Source organism: Nerophis lumbriciformis, linkage group LG23 (assembly GCF_033978685.3).
Source record: "Nerophis lumbriciformis linkage group LG23, RoL_Nlum_v2.1, whole genome shotgun sequence".
Classification (NCBI taxonomy): Eukaryota; Metazoa; Chordata; class Actinopteri; order Syngnathiformes; family Syngnathidae; genus Nerophis; species Nerophis lumbriciformis.
This window is the reverse complement of record NC_084570.2, coordinates 32559161-32574136: the sequence shown is the minus strand read 5'-3', so window position 1 is coordinate 32574136 and position 14976 is coordinate 32559161. Positions and strand designations below refer to the sequence as shown.

Genomic DNA, 14976 nt, shown 5'->3' with positions numbered 1-14976 from the left:
CCAAGTCCACTTTGAGTCCACGTTTACGATGTTCCAAGTCCACTTTGAGTCCAGGTTTACGATGTTCTAAGTCCAATTTGAGTCTACGTTCACGGTGTTCCAAGTCCACTTTGAGTCCACATTCACGTTGTTCCAAGTCCACTTTGAGTCCACGTTTACGATGTTCCAAGTCCACTTTGAGTCCACGTTTACGATGTTCCAAGTCTACTTTGAGTCCACATTCGCGATGTTCCAAGTCCACTTTGAGATCACGTCCACGTTGTTCCAAGTCCACTTTGAGTTGACAGTGTTCCAAGTTCACTTTGAGTCCACGTTCATGTTGTTCCAAGTCCACTTTGAGTCCACAGTCTTCAAAGTCCATTTTGAGTCCACGGTATTCCAAGTCCACTTTGAGTCCACGTTCACATTGTTTCAAGTCCACTTTGAGTCCATGTTCACAGTGTTCCAAGTCCACTTTGAGTCCACGTTCACGTTGTGCCAAGTCCACTTTGAGTCCACGTTTACGATGTTCTAAGTCCACTTTGAGTCCACGTTTACGATGTTCCAAGTCCAATTTGAGTCTACGTTCACGGTGTTCCAAGTCCACTTTGAGTCCACATTCACGTTGTTCCAAGTCCACTTTGAGTCCATGTTTACGATGTTCCAAGTCCACTTTGAGTCCACATTCGCGATGTTCCAATTCCACCTTGAGTTCACGTTCACATTGTTCCAAGTCCACTTTGAGTCCACGATGTTCCAAGTCCACTTTGAGTCCACGTTGTTCCAAGTCCACTTTGAGTCCACGGTGTTCCAAGTCCACTTTGAGTCCACAGTGTTCCAAGTTCACTTTGAGTCCACGATGTTCCAAGTCCACTTTAAGTCCACGTTCACAATGTTCCAAGTCCACTTTGAGTCCACGATGTTCCAAGTCCACTTTGAGTCCACGATGTTCCAAGTCCACTTTGAGTCCACGTTCACATTGTTTCAAGTCCACTTTGAGTCCATGTTCACAGTGTTCCAAGTCCACTTTGAGTCCACGTTCACGTTGTGCCAAGTCCACTTTGAGTCCACGTTCACGTTGTGCCAAGTCCACTTTGAGTCCACGTTTACGATGTTCTAAGTCCACTTTGAGTCCACGTTTACGATGTTCCAAGTCCAATTTGAGTCTACGTTCACGGTGTTCCAAGTCCACTTTGAGTCCACATTCGCGATGTTCCAATTCCACCTTGAGTTCACGTTCACATTGTTCCAAGTCCACTTTGAGTCCACGATGTTCCAAGTCCACTTTGAGTCCACGTTGTTCCAAGTCCACTTTGAGTCCACGGTGTTCCAAGTCCACTTTGAGTCCACAGTGTTCCAAGTCCACTTTGAGTCCACGATGTTCCAAGTCCACTTTAAGTCCACGTTCACAATGTTCCAAGTCCACTTTGAGTCCACAATGTTCCAAGTCTACTTTGAGTCCACGATGTTCCAAGTCCACTTTGAGTCCACGATGTTCCAAGTTCACTTTGAGTCTAGGGGTTTCCAGGTCTACTTTAAGTCCACGTTGTTCCAAGTCCACTTTGAGTCCACGATGTTCCAAGTCCACTTTGAGTCCACAATGTTCCAAGTTTGAGTCCACGATGAGTCCAAGTTTGAGTCCACGATGTTCCAAGTCCATTTTGAGTCCACGATGTTCCAAGTTCATTTTAAGTCCAGGTTGGGTATAACACATGGCACACTGACAAAGCTTAACCTATTGTTACTATAACAATCTACAAGGTTAATGTAGGTTGCTTCTCTTTCTTCCCCTCCATTTTTCTGCATTCTTTCGTATCTTAAGTTATCATTATGTATATGTATTGTTGCATTTGAACAACTGTATTGTTGATAATAGAGGTAAATGATTGGTATTGTTCATGATCAATAGTGCTATTTCTATTGGTATTTGTATTGCTCCATTTGTAGTGTAATAATGCTCATTGTCATTTCTGTATTATTATTTATTTTCGCTAACTGCTTCTTTGCTATCACTTTTACCATCATATTTGTACATGTCGTATTTGCTGATGTTGCTCTATTGTTGTTGTTGTTGTTGTTATTGTTGTGTTTGCTGTTGTTGTTTTTGTTTCTCTGTCTAATCCCCCTCTTGTCCCCCCAATTTCTTTTTTTTCTCTTTCTATCCCCTCCTGCTCTGGCCCGGCTGCACCAAATGATAATATAAATACATTTAATAAAGTCAAATACAAATAAGGCAACAAGAGAAGTATCCTACACTTCTCTTTTGTAAAGTAAATCTGGGCATGTACGTCAACTATATGATTTGCCTGAGAAGCTGGACAGAACAAAAAAATACATAAAAATAAAAACAATTAAAATAAATAAGTTCAGGTTGTTCCAAGTCTACTTTAAATCCACGATGTTCTAAGTCCACTTTGAGTCCACGATGTTCAAAGTCCACTTTGAGTCCACGGTGTTCCAAGTCCACTTTGAGTTTATGTTGTTCCAAATCCACTTTGAGTCCACGATGTTCCAAGTCCACTTTGAGTCCACGGTGTTCCAAGTCCACTTTGAGTCCACGATCACAATGTTCCAAGTCCACTTTGAGTCCACGATGTTCCAAGTCCATTTTGAGTTCACGATGTTCCAAGTTCACTTTGAGTCCAGGTTGTTCCAAGTCTACTTTAAGTCCACATTGTTCCAAGTCCACTTTGAGTCCCTGTTCACATTGTTCCAAGTCCACTTTGAGTCCACGTTTACATTGTTCCAAGTCCACTTTGAGTCCACGTTCACATTGTTTCAAGTCCACTTTAAGTCCATGTTCACAGTGTTCCAAGTCCACTTTGAGTCCACGTCTACGATGTTCCAAGTCCACTTTGAGTCCAGGTTTACGATGTTCTAAGTCCAATTTGAGTCTACGTTCACGGTGTTCCAAGTCCACTTTGAGTCCACATTCACGTTGTTCCAAGTCCACTTTGAGTCCACGTTTACGATGTTCCAAATCCACTTTGAGTCCACGTTTACGATGTTCCAAGTCCACTTTGAGTCCACATTCGCGATGTTCCAAGTCCACTTTGAGATCACGTCCACGTTGTTCCAAGTCCACTTTGAGTTGACAGTGTTCCAAGTTCACTTTGAGTCCACGTTCATGTTGTTCCAAGTCCACTTTGAGTCCACAGTCTTCAAAGTCCATTTTGAGTCCACGGTATTCCAAGTCCACTTTGAGTCCACGTTCACATTGTTTCAAGTCCACTTTGAGTCCATGTTCACAGTGTTCCAAGTCCACTTTGAGTCCACATTCGCGATGTTCCAAGTCCACTTTGAGATCACGTCCACGTTGTTCCAAGTCCACTTTGAGTTGACAGTGTTCCAAGTTCACTTTGAGTCCACGTTCATGTTGTTCCAAGTCCACTTTGAGTCCACAGTCTTCAAAGTCCATTTTGAGTCCACGGTATTCCAAGTCCACTTTGAGTCCACGTTCACATTGTTTCAAGTCCACTTTGAGTCCATGTTCACAGTGTTCCAAGTCCACTTTGAGTCCACGTTCACGTTGTGCCAAGTCCACTTTGAGTCCACGTTTACGATGTTCTAAGTCCACTTTGAGTCCACGTTTACGATGTTCCAAGTCCAATTTGAGTCTACGTTCACGGTGTTCCAAGTCCACTTTGAGTCCACATTCACGTTGTTCCAAGTCCACTTTGAGTCCATGTTTACGATGTTCCAAGTCCACTTTGAGTCCACATTCGCAATGTTCCAATTCCACCTTGAGTTCACGTTCACATTGTTCCAAGTCCACTTTGAGTCCACGATGTTCCAAGTCCACTTTGAGTCCACGTTGTTCCAAGTCCACTTTGAGTCCACGGTGTTCCAAGTCCACTTTGAGTCCACAGTGTTCCAAGTTCACTTTGAGTCCACGATGTTCCAAGTCCACTTTAAGTCCACGTTCACAATGTTCCAAGTCCACTTTGAGTCCACGATGTTCCAAGTCCACTTTGAGTCCACGATGTTCCAAGTCCACTTTGAGTCCACGTTCACATTGTTTCAAGTCCACTTTGAGTCCATGTTCACAGTGTTCCAAGTCCACTTTGAGTCCACGTTCACGTTGTGCCAAGTCCACTTTGAGTCCACGTTCACGTTGTGCCAAGTCCACTTTGAGTCCACGTTTACGATGTTCTAAGTCCACTTTGAGTCCACGTTTACGATGTTCCAAGTCCAATTTGAGTCTACGTTCACGGTGTTCCAAGTCCACTTTGAGTCCACATTCGCGATGTTCCAATTCCACCTTGAGTTCACGTTCACATTGTTCCAAGTCCACTTTGAGTCCACGATGTTCCAAGTCCACTTTGAGTCCACGTTGTTCCAAGTCCACTTTGAGTCCACGGTGTTCCAAGTCCACTTTGAGTCCACAGTGTTCCAAGTCCACTTTGAGTCCACGATGTTCCAAGTCCACTTTAAGTCCACGTTCACAATGTTCCAAGTCCACTTTGAGTCCACAATGTTCCAAGTCTACTTTGAGTCCACGATGTTCCAAGTCCACTTTGAGTCCACGATGTTCCAAGTTCACTTTGAGTCTAGGGGTTTCCAGGTCTACTTTAAGTCCACGTTGTTCCAAGTCCACTTTGAGTCCACGATGTTCCAAGTCCACTTTGAGTCCACAATGTTCCAAGTTTGAGTCCACGATGAGTCCAAGTTTGAGTCCACGATGTTCCAAGTCCATTTTGAGTCCACGATGTTCCAAGTTCATTTTAAGTCCAGGTTGGGTATAACACATGGCACACTGACAAAGCTTAACCTATTGTTACTATAACAATCTACAAGGTTAATGTAGGTTGCTTCTCTTTCTTCCCCTCCATTTTTCTGCATTCTTTCGTATCTTAAGTTATCATTATGTATATGTATTGTTGCATTTGAACAACTGTATTGTTGATAATAGAGGTAAATTATTGGTATTGTTCATGATCAATAGTGCTATTTCTATTGGTATTTGTATTGCTCCATTTGTAGTGTAATAATGCTCATTGTCATTTCTGTATTATTATTTATTTTCGCTAACTGCTTCTTTGCTATCACTTTTACCATCATATTTGTACATGTCGTATTTGCTGATGTTGCTCTATTGTTGTTGTTGTTGTTGTTATTGTTGTGTTTGCTGTTGTTGTTTTTGTTTCTCTGTCTAATCCCCCTCTTGTCCCCCCAATTTCTTTTTTTTCTCTTTCTATCCCCTCCTGCTCTGGCCCGGCTGCACCAAATGATAATATAAATACATTTAATAAAGTCAAATACAAATAAGGCAACAAGAGAAGTATCCTACACTTCTCTTTTGTAAAGTAAATCTGGGCATGTACGTCAACTATATGATTTGCCTGAGAAGCTGGACAGGACAAAAAAATACATAAAAATAAAAACAATTAAAATAAATAAGTTCAGGTTGTTCCAAGTCTACTTTAAATCCACGATGTTCTAAGTCCACTTTGAGTCCACGATGTTCAAAGTCCACTTTGAGTCCACGGTGTTCCAAGTCCACTTTGAGTTTATGTTGTTCCAAATCCACTTTGAGTCCACGATGTTCCAAGTCCACTTTGAGTCCACGGTGTTCCAAGTCCACTTTGAGTCCACGATCACAATGTTCCAAGTCCACTTTGAGTCCACGATGTTCCAAGTCCATTTTGAGTTCACGATGTTCCAAGTTCACTTTGAGTCCAGGTTGTTCCAAGTCTACTTTAAGTCCACAATGTTCCAAGTCCATTTTGAGTCCACGATGTTCCAAGTCCACTTTGAGTCCACAATGGTCCAAGTCCACTTTCAGTCCACGATCCCAATGTTCCAAGTCCATTTTGAGTCCACGATGTTCCAAGTTCACTTTAAGTCCACGTTGTTCCAAGTCCACTTTAAGTCCACGATGTTCAAAGTCCACTTTGAGTCCACGCGTTCCAAGTCCACTTTGAATATACGTTGTTCCAAATCCACTTTGGGTCCATGATGTTCCAAGTCCACTTTGAGTCCACGGTGTTCCAAGTCCATTTTGAATATACGTTGTTCCAAATCCACTTTGAGTCCACGATGTTCCAAGTCCACTTTGAGTCCACGGTGTTCCAAGTCCACTTTGAGTTTACGTTGTTCCAAATCCACTTTGAGTCCACGATGTTCCAAGTCCACTTTGAGTCCACGGTGTTCCAAGTCCACTTTGAGTTTACGTTGTTCCAAATCCACTTTGAGTCCACGATGTTCCAAGTCCACTTTGAGTCCAGGTTGTCGTTGTGCCATTCATACTCCCATGTGGTGCCCTGCAACATGTATAACTCCTGTGGCGTTGCTTAGCAACGTGGTAAATGTCTGACGCTGAGATACTTGCTCCTTTCTGCCACTGATTGCTTCATCTCGTACGCGTTTGCTTGCAATTTCTCTCTCGACAATTAACTAAATGGCTCTTCCGCGCTCGCCGCCCACCAGCCTGCGACCGCGGCCTACATTCCTGGGCAAGAGAAACCCGGCTTGGATGTTGTCGTCAAGGCGACCGCACGGCAACCAGACTTCACTTGAGTCAGCTAATAAGAGCGGGGGAGGGGTGACGGAGGATGTAGAAACCTCCCAACTAAACTTGACATTTCTATAGCACTTGTTCTCTAGAGACTCCCGGCCCTCCACAATCCCATGATGTAGGTTAGCACTACATACTGTATGTTTACAGGGGGGCCTGACAAAAATGGATTCCCGGCGTGGCACACGCTTGTTGAAGCTGCACTGCCGTGGCGTGGTCTGATCACTAATCATCTGTTATAGTCCAAATGATTTGATTGTTTGGAAGGATTTCAGTCTTTATCCTGTCTGAAGAATGGTATTATTATATTTATCTGTGTTTGGTCCCATGAGCTGAAACATACAACGTCTCTCTTCTTTGTTCATGCACACACCAAATACATATACAGTACATATACTAATGTCTTCATTCAACCATCATGTCTTCATTCCACCATCATGTCTTCATTTAACCACCATGTCTTATTTTGATCATCATGTCTTCATTCAGTCATCATGTTTTCATTCAATCATCATGTCTTCATTCGATCATCATGTCTACATTCAACCACCATGTCTTCATTCGATCATCATGTCTTCATTCAACCACCATGTCTTCATTTGATCATCATGTCTTCATTAGGTCATCATGTCTTCATATAACCATCATGTCTTCATTCAGTCATCATGTCTTCATTCGATTATCATGTCTTCATTAGGTCATCATGTCTTCATTCAGTCATCATGTCTTCAGTCGATCACCATGTCTTCATTCAGTCATCATGTCTTCATTCAGTCATCATGTCTTCATTTAAACATCATGTCTTCATTCAGTCATCATGTCTTCACTCGATCATCGTGTCTTCATTAGGTCATCATGTCTTCATTCAGTCATCATGTCTTCAATCGATCACCATGTCTTCATTCAATCATCATGTCTTCATTCAGTCATCATGTCTTTATTCAACCATCATATCTTCATTCAGTCATCGTGTCTTCATTCAATCATCATGTCTTCATTCGATCATCATGTCTTCATTAGGTCATCATGTCTTCATTCAACCATCATGTCTTCATTCGATCATCATGTCTATATTCAACCACCATGTCTTCATTCAGTCATCGTGTCTTCATTTAACCACCATGACTTAATTTGATCATCATGTCTTCATTCAATCATCATGTCTTCATTCAATCATCATGTCTTTATTCAACCACCATGTCTTCAATCAGTCATCATGTCTTCATTCGATCATCATGTCGTCATTCAATCATCATGTCTTCATTCGATCATCATGTCTTCATTCGATCATCATGTCTTCATTCAGTCATCATGTCTTCATTCGATCATCATGTCTTCATTCAATCATCATGTCTTCATTCAACCACCATGTCTTCATGCAGTCATCATGTCTTCATTCGATCATCATGTCTTCATTCAACCACCATGTCTTCATTCGATCATCATGTTTTCATTCAATCATCATGTCTTCATTCGATCATCATGTCTATATTCAACCACCATGTCTTCATTCAGTCATCGTGTCTTCATTTAACCACCATGACTTAATTTGATCATCATGTCTTCATTCAATCATCATGTCTTCATTCAATCATCATGTCTTTATTCAACCACCATGTCTTCAATCAGTCATCATGTCTTCATTCGATCATCATGTCGTCATTCAATCATCATGTCTTCATTCGATCATCATGTCTTCATTCGATCATCATGTCTTCATTCAACCACCATGTCTTCATGCAGTCATCATGTCTTCATTCGATCATCATGTCTTCATTCAACCACCATGTCTTCATTCGATCATCATGTTTTCATTCAATCATCATGTCTTCATTCGATCATTATGTCTTCATTCAATCATCATGTCTTCATTCGATCATCATGTCTTCATTCGATCATTATGTCTTCATTCAATCATCATGTCTTCATTCGATCATCATGTCTTCATTCGATCATCATGTCTTCATTCAACCACCTTCATTCGATCATCATGTCTTCATTCAATCATCACCCATCCATCCATCCATTTTCTACCGCTTGTCCCTCATTTTCTTCATTCAATAATCATGTCTTCATTCAACCACCATGTCTTCATGCAGTCATCATGTCTTCATTCGATCATCATGTCTTCATTCAACCACCATGTCTTAATTCGATCATCATGTTTTCATTCAATCATCATGTCTTCATTCGATCATTATGTCTTCATTCAATCATCATCTCTTCATTCAATCATCATGTCTTCATTCGATCATCATGTCTTCATTCGATCATCATGTCTTCATTCAACCACCTTCATTCGATCATCATGTCTTCATTCAATCATCACCCATCCATCCATCCATTTTCTACCGCTTGTCCCTCATTTTCTTCATTCAATAATCATGTCTTCATTCAACCACCATGTCTTCATGCAGTCATCATGTCTTCATTCGATCATCATGTCTTCATTCAACCACCATGTCTTAATTCGATCATCATGTTTTCATTCAATCATCATGTCTTCATTCGATCATTATGTCTTCATTCAATCATCATGTCTTCATTCAATCATCATGTCTTCATTCAACCACCATGTCTTCATGCAGTCATCATGTCTTCATTCGATCATCATGTCTTCATTCAACCACCATGTCTTCATTCGATCATCATGTTTTCATTCAATCATCATGTCTTCATTCGATCATTATGTCTTCATTCAATCATCATGTCTTCATTCAATCATCATGTCTTCATTCGATCATTATGTCTTCATTCAATCATCATGTCTTCATTCGATCATCATGTCTTCATTCGATCATCATGTCTTCATTCAACCACCTTCATTCGATCATCATGTCTTCATTCAATCATCACCCATCCATCCATCCATTTTCTACCGCTTGTCCCTCATTTTCTTCATTCAATAATCATGTCTTCATTTAATCATCATGTCTTCATTCAATAATCATGTCTTCATTCGATCATCATGTCTTCATTCAGTCATCATGTCTTCATTCAACGTTTTTCTACCGTTTGTCCCTCAATTTCTTCATTCAATCATCATGTCTTCATTTAATCATTACGTCTTCATTCAATCATCATGTTTTCATTTAATCATCATGTCTTCATTCAAAAATCATGTCTTCATTCCAATCAATGGACTCTTGGTTGCCAAAAAGGAGTCATGTGTGTGTGTGTGTGTGTGTGTGTGTGTGTGTGTGTGTGTGTGTGTGTGTGTGTGTGTGTGTGTGTGTGTGTGTGTGTGTGTGTGTGTGTCAGCGCCTTGATAAAAAACGTGGAGGTTGAGTGTGAGGTCATTTCTGCGGCGACCTTCAGATGAGCAGATGTCGCCATCAGGACACGTGAGTACATCATTACTTTATCCCTCTACTCCACACGTTATACTCTTCTTCTTTTGCACATTTATTTCAACTTTGAAATGATTCCAACTTTCACTTTTGATGTCAAGAACAATTATGTCCTTGATTGCTTCTGATTCTCAACTTATTTTGCACTGAAAACAGCATGAAAATACAATTATGCAGTTTCAGGGTCACGCTGCAGAAACGAGCCGACCAAATGTTAGATAAAAGGACAAAATTTAAGGGAAAATAAATGTATTTTCAAAAATTAGCAGAACTTTTAGGATGGAAAAAAAGCATTTTATTCTGAAAACTGTTATTTTTCAACTTGCGATGCTTAAAAGAAGTATCTTCAGGATGTTGCAGAACCTTAAAAGGATCTTCTGTGGGGGGAACACACCAAAATATTAGTTTTAACAATTTCAAACGACAATATAATTATTTGTGGTGTACGGTCGGTGAGCAAAAATAAGTCAATAGCTCCTGAAACTAAGGAAATGCGTGTCAAATAAAATCTTCAATTGGGCAAGTGGCCAATAGTTTGATTTTAAAGTTTGTGCAGGTGATAATTAATGCTCATGTAAGTGTAAAAAGAAGTAGCAGTGAAACAGTTAAATGTGTTTTTATAGTAGTAATACTTCATTTGAGGGACGGCGTGGCAAAGGAGCATGTTTGGCAGCGCACACACACAAAGTACTTACAAGCAGACACAGTGTGTAGACAGAAAAGGGAGAATGAACGCATTTTGGTGTAAAAAGTAACGATAAAGGTGAAGTTATAACACTGAAACACCCTCAGATGTTTTAAGACATGGCTCGCAAGCTAGCGGCTAAAGTCCATCCGCAGTCGGCAGTGTTTTAGCTACTTCTAAATCACTAATGCTTGTCTCCAGGGCGACGAATAAAGTAAGTTTCTTACAAGTATTACTGGAGGACGGGGAATAGCTAAACATGCTTCACTGCACACCGTAGGAGGATACAATAGCTCACTGGCGTCACAATGTAAACAAATGCCATGGGTGGATCTACACCTGACATCCACTGTAATGATACCAAGTACAAGAGTGTATGTAGTCGATACTACTATGATTACATCAATATTTTTTAGCATTACAAAATCTTCTTTCATTTAAAAAAAAATTATATTATGTTTATGAACTCAGGAAATACGTCCCTGGACACATGAGGACTGTGAATATGACCAATGTATGATCCTGTAACTACTTGGTATCGGATCGATACCTAAATGTGTGGTATCATCCAAAACTAATGGGCTAGAGTGTCCGCCCTGAGATCGGTAGGTCGTGAGTTCAAACCCCGGCCGAGTCATACCAAAGACTATAAAAATGGGACTCATTGCCTCCCTACTTGGCACTCAGCATCGAGGGTTGGAATTGGGGGTTACATCACCAAATTGATTCCCGAGCGCAGCCACCACTGCTGCTCACTGCTCCCCGCACCTCCCAGGAGGTGGAACAAGGGGATGGGTCGAATGCAGAGGTTGATTTTACCACACCTAATGTGTGTGAGGCTATCAGTGGTTCTTTAACTTTAACTTTAAACAAATAAGTAGATTAATAATATTTTTTTACAATTTGTCCCTCATAATGTAGACAAAATAATAGGTAGATAAATGACACAATATGTTACTGCATACGTCAGCAGACTAATTATAAGTCTTTGTTTGTTTACTTACTACTAAAAGATATGTTGTCTAGTATGTTCTCTGTTTTATTTAAGGACTAAATTACAATAATAAACATATGTTTCATGTACCCTAAGATTTTTTGTTAAAATAAAGCCAACAACGCCAATTTTTGTGGTCTCCTTTATTTAGAAAAGTATCGAAAAGTACCGTAAAGTATCGAAATACATTTTGGTATCGGTACCGGTACCAAAATATTGGTATCGGGACAACACTTTCACAGTTGTTCACCGTAAGTTCACTTTTTACTTCTGTTGTTGTTGTTGTTTGTTTTTGTTTTTGTTGTTGTCTTATATGTGTACAACTACAGACAAATAAACAACAGGTGTGGCTCAGGTGATGCCGATTTTGGTTTGTTCCCTTTTTGTTCAGGTTCTGGATTGTTCTGACTTTGAGGCCATTTATAGATGACATATTGTGTTCATTCTTTTGGAATTGTCTATGAATGGGACCAAAACACCAACGATTCCTTTTTTTACGTACCGTATTTTTTGGACTATAAGACGCACTTGAAATCCTTTCATTTTTTCAAAACTCGACACAGTCACACATAAGAGATACGTGTGGACTGCATTATGATGGCAGTCACACATACGTGATACGTGTGGACTGCAATATGATGGCAGTCACACATAAGAGATACGTGTAGACTGCAATATGATGGCAATCACACATAAGAGATATGTGTAGACTGCAATATGATGGCAATCACACATAAGAGATACGTGTAGACTGCAATATGATAGCAGTCACACAAAAGAGATACCTGTTGACTGCAATATGATGGCAATCACACATAAGAGATACATGTTGACTGCAATATCATGGCAGTCACACATAAGAGATACGTGTAGACTGCAATATGATGGCAGTCACACATAAGAGATACGTGTGGACTGCAATAAGATGGCAGTCACACATAAGAGATACGTGTAGACTGCAACATGTTGGCAGTCATACATAAGAGATATGTGTAGACTGCTATATGATGGCAGTCACACATAAGAGATACGTGTAGACTGCAATATGATGGCAATCACACATAAGAGATACATGTTGACTGCAATATGATGGCATTCGCACCTAAGAGATACGTGTGGACTACAATATGATGGCAGTCACACATAAGAGATACGTGTAGACTGCAACATGATGGCAGTCATACATAAGAGATACGTGTAGACTGCAACATGATGGCAGTCATTCAATACATGTAGACTGTAATATGATGGCAGTCACACATAAGAGATACATGTAGACTGCAATATGATGGCACCATGAATCAAAATTTAAAAGAGTGATTTCAAAGTATCGGACATGCTGTCATGATCCGTTGCCAAGGTCATTTATGTTGAATTTGGTATTTGGTTCTGTTTCAGCACCTTTGTTTGTGTTCTTAGTTGCCATGGGTGCTGATTATTTTCAGTATTTATACTTTGATTGCTCCTAGGTGGCACAGGGGTGGCATGTGCCTCACAATACGAAGGTCCTGAGTAGTCCTGGGTTCGATCCTGTGCTCGGGATCTTTCTGTGTGGAGTTTGCATGTTCTCCCCATGACTGCGTGGGTTCCCTCCGGGTACTCCTGCTTCCTCCCACCTCCAAAGACATGCACCTGGGGATAGGTTGATTGGCAACACTAAATTGGCCCTCGTGTGTGAATGCGAGTGTGAATGTTGTCTGTCTATCTGTGTTGGCCCTGTGATGAGGTGGCGACTTGTCCAGGGTGTACCCCGCCTTCCGCCTGAATGCAGCTGAGATAGGCTCCAGCACCCCCCGCGACCCCAAAAGGGACAAGCGGTAGAAAATGGATGCTCCAAGGTTAAGCTTTGCCAAAGTTTGCCAATTTTGTTGTATTTTCACTTGCTTGTTGATACTAAAGCAGCATCTCACCTGCACGCTTTCTGCATCTTGGGTACATGAAGTAGTAACAAATGTTCCTTTCTTTGTTCTTTGGCCACAGAAGATGCAGATGTTCCACACACACGTGCTTGGTCTGGTCCTCTTGCTACTGCTGGTTTTTCCAACAGGACTTTGTGAACAGAACCAGAGGTGAGACTGGGCCAGCAAATTTTATATATATATATATATATATATATATATATATATATATATATATATATATATATATATATATATATATATATATATATATATATATATATATTAGAGATGCGCGGTTTGCGGGCACAACCGCGGAGACCGCGGATTATCCGCGGATCGGGCGGATGAATTTAAAAAAATTTGATTTTATCCGCGGGTCGGGTCGGGTCGGGCGGTTGAAATAAAAAAAAATTAGATTTTAAATAGATTCAGGCGGGTGGCAGTTAAACCAATTCGGAAATATATATACATAGTTAAATGTTGTTACCCACATACGAAAAACGAGCAGGCACCTGCTGCATATGCCACAACAGAAGAAAAAAAAAAAAGAGATGGACACTTTTACGGAGCGGAGAAGGGACGCCTCGCCGGGGTCCGAGACCAAGGCCCCTTCCCCCGAGAGGGCCCCACCGGGAGCCGTAGCTGAGGCGATCCGCGAGAAGGGCCCGACGCACGTCCAGGGTCACCACCGCACCCACCGCACCGACACCCCGCCTCGTCCGCCTTCGCCGCGGCCGGCGTCACGCGCAGCAGGTAAGCAGCATACCTGCCTGCCACCCCCGTGGCCGGGGGCGCGTAACAGGGGTCACTCCGCGCGCAGTGCGCTCACGAAAGGGGTGGGGCTCACCCTGGTTGATATAGACAGCAGGACGGTGGCCATGGAAGTTGGAACCCGCTAAGGAGTGTGTAACAACCCACCTGCCGAATTAACTAGCCCTGAAAATGGATGGCGCTGGAGCGTCGGGCTCATACCCGGCCGTCGCCGGCAGCGAGACGTGCTTGGAGGTGCGCTCAGCGCGGCTCCCATATGATTGCGCACTGGTGTGCGTCTGGGTCGTGACAGCGTGGCACGCGAATGTCTGTGCTGCATTGGATCAGTCTCCTTTCTTTAACAGGCAAAAGCTTTGTAACCTCACTAATGCCTTGCATCGTCTATATTAGATATATAACAACGGGCGGGTGCGGGCGGGTGCGGTTCTGATCAAATGCTAGAAACGGGTGGATGGCGGATGGTTGACGACTTTCTGATGCGGTTGCGGATGAAATAATTGCCTATCCGCGCATCTCTAATATATATATATATATATATATATATACATATATATATATATATATATATGTATATATCAGTGACTAGTCACTAGAGGCATGGAAAGAAAAAATATATAAAAAGAAAAAAAATTAATTAAATTGTTATATGTATCCAGTGATTATACTATAAAGTTATTTTCCATTTAACTTCACCAGTTTTAGATTATTTTTATTCAAAATCGTTGCATTTTCACATTTGCCGTTCAAATACTGAGAAGAGATGGTGCGGTGATCAGCAG

The 14976-nt window shown here is 41.4% G+C and overlaps 1 protein-coding gene across 1 annotated transcript in view; it reads left to right on the top strand.

Annotated features, from left to right (window-relative positions):
• The first annotated feature begins 9812 nt into the window (after positions 1–9812).
• Positions 9813–14976, top strand: part of pth4 (parathyroid hormone 4) — a 9525-nt gene continuing 4361 nt past the window's right edge. The window contains exons 1-2 of the mRNA XM_061985404.1: positions 9813–9840; positions 13506–13594. Coding sequence (XP_061841388.1) covers positions 9823–9840; positions 13506–13594 — 107 coding nt within the window. The 5' untranslated portion in view covers positions 9813–9822. The remainder of the gene's footprint in view (positions 9841–13505; positions 13595–14976) is intronic.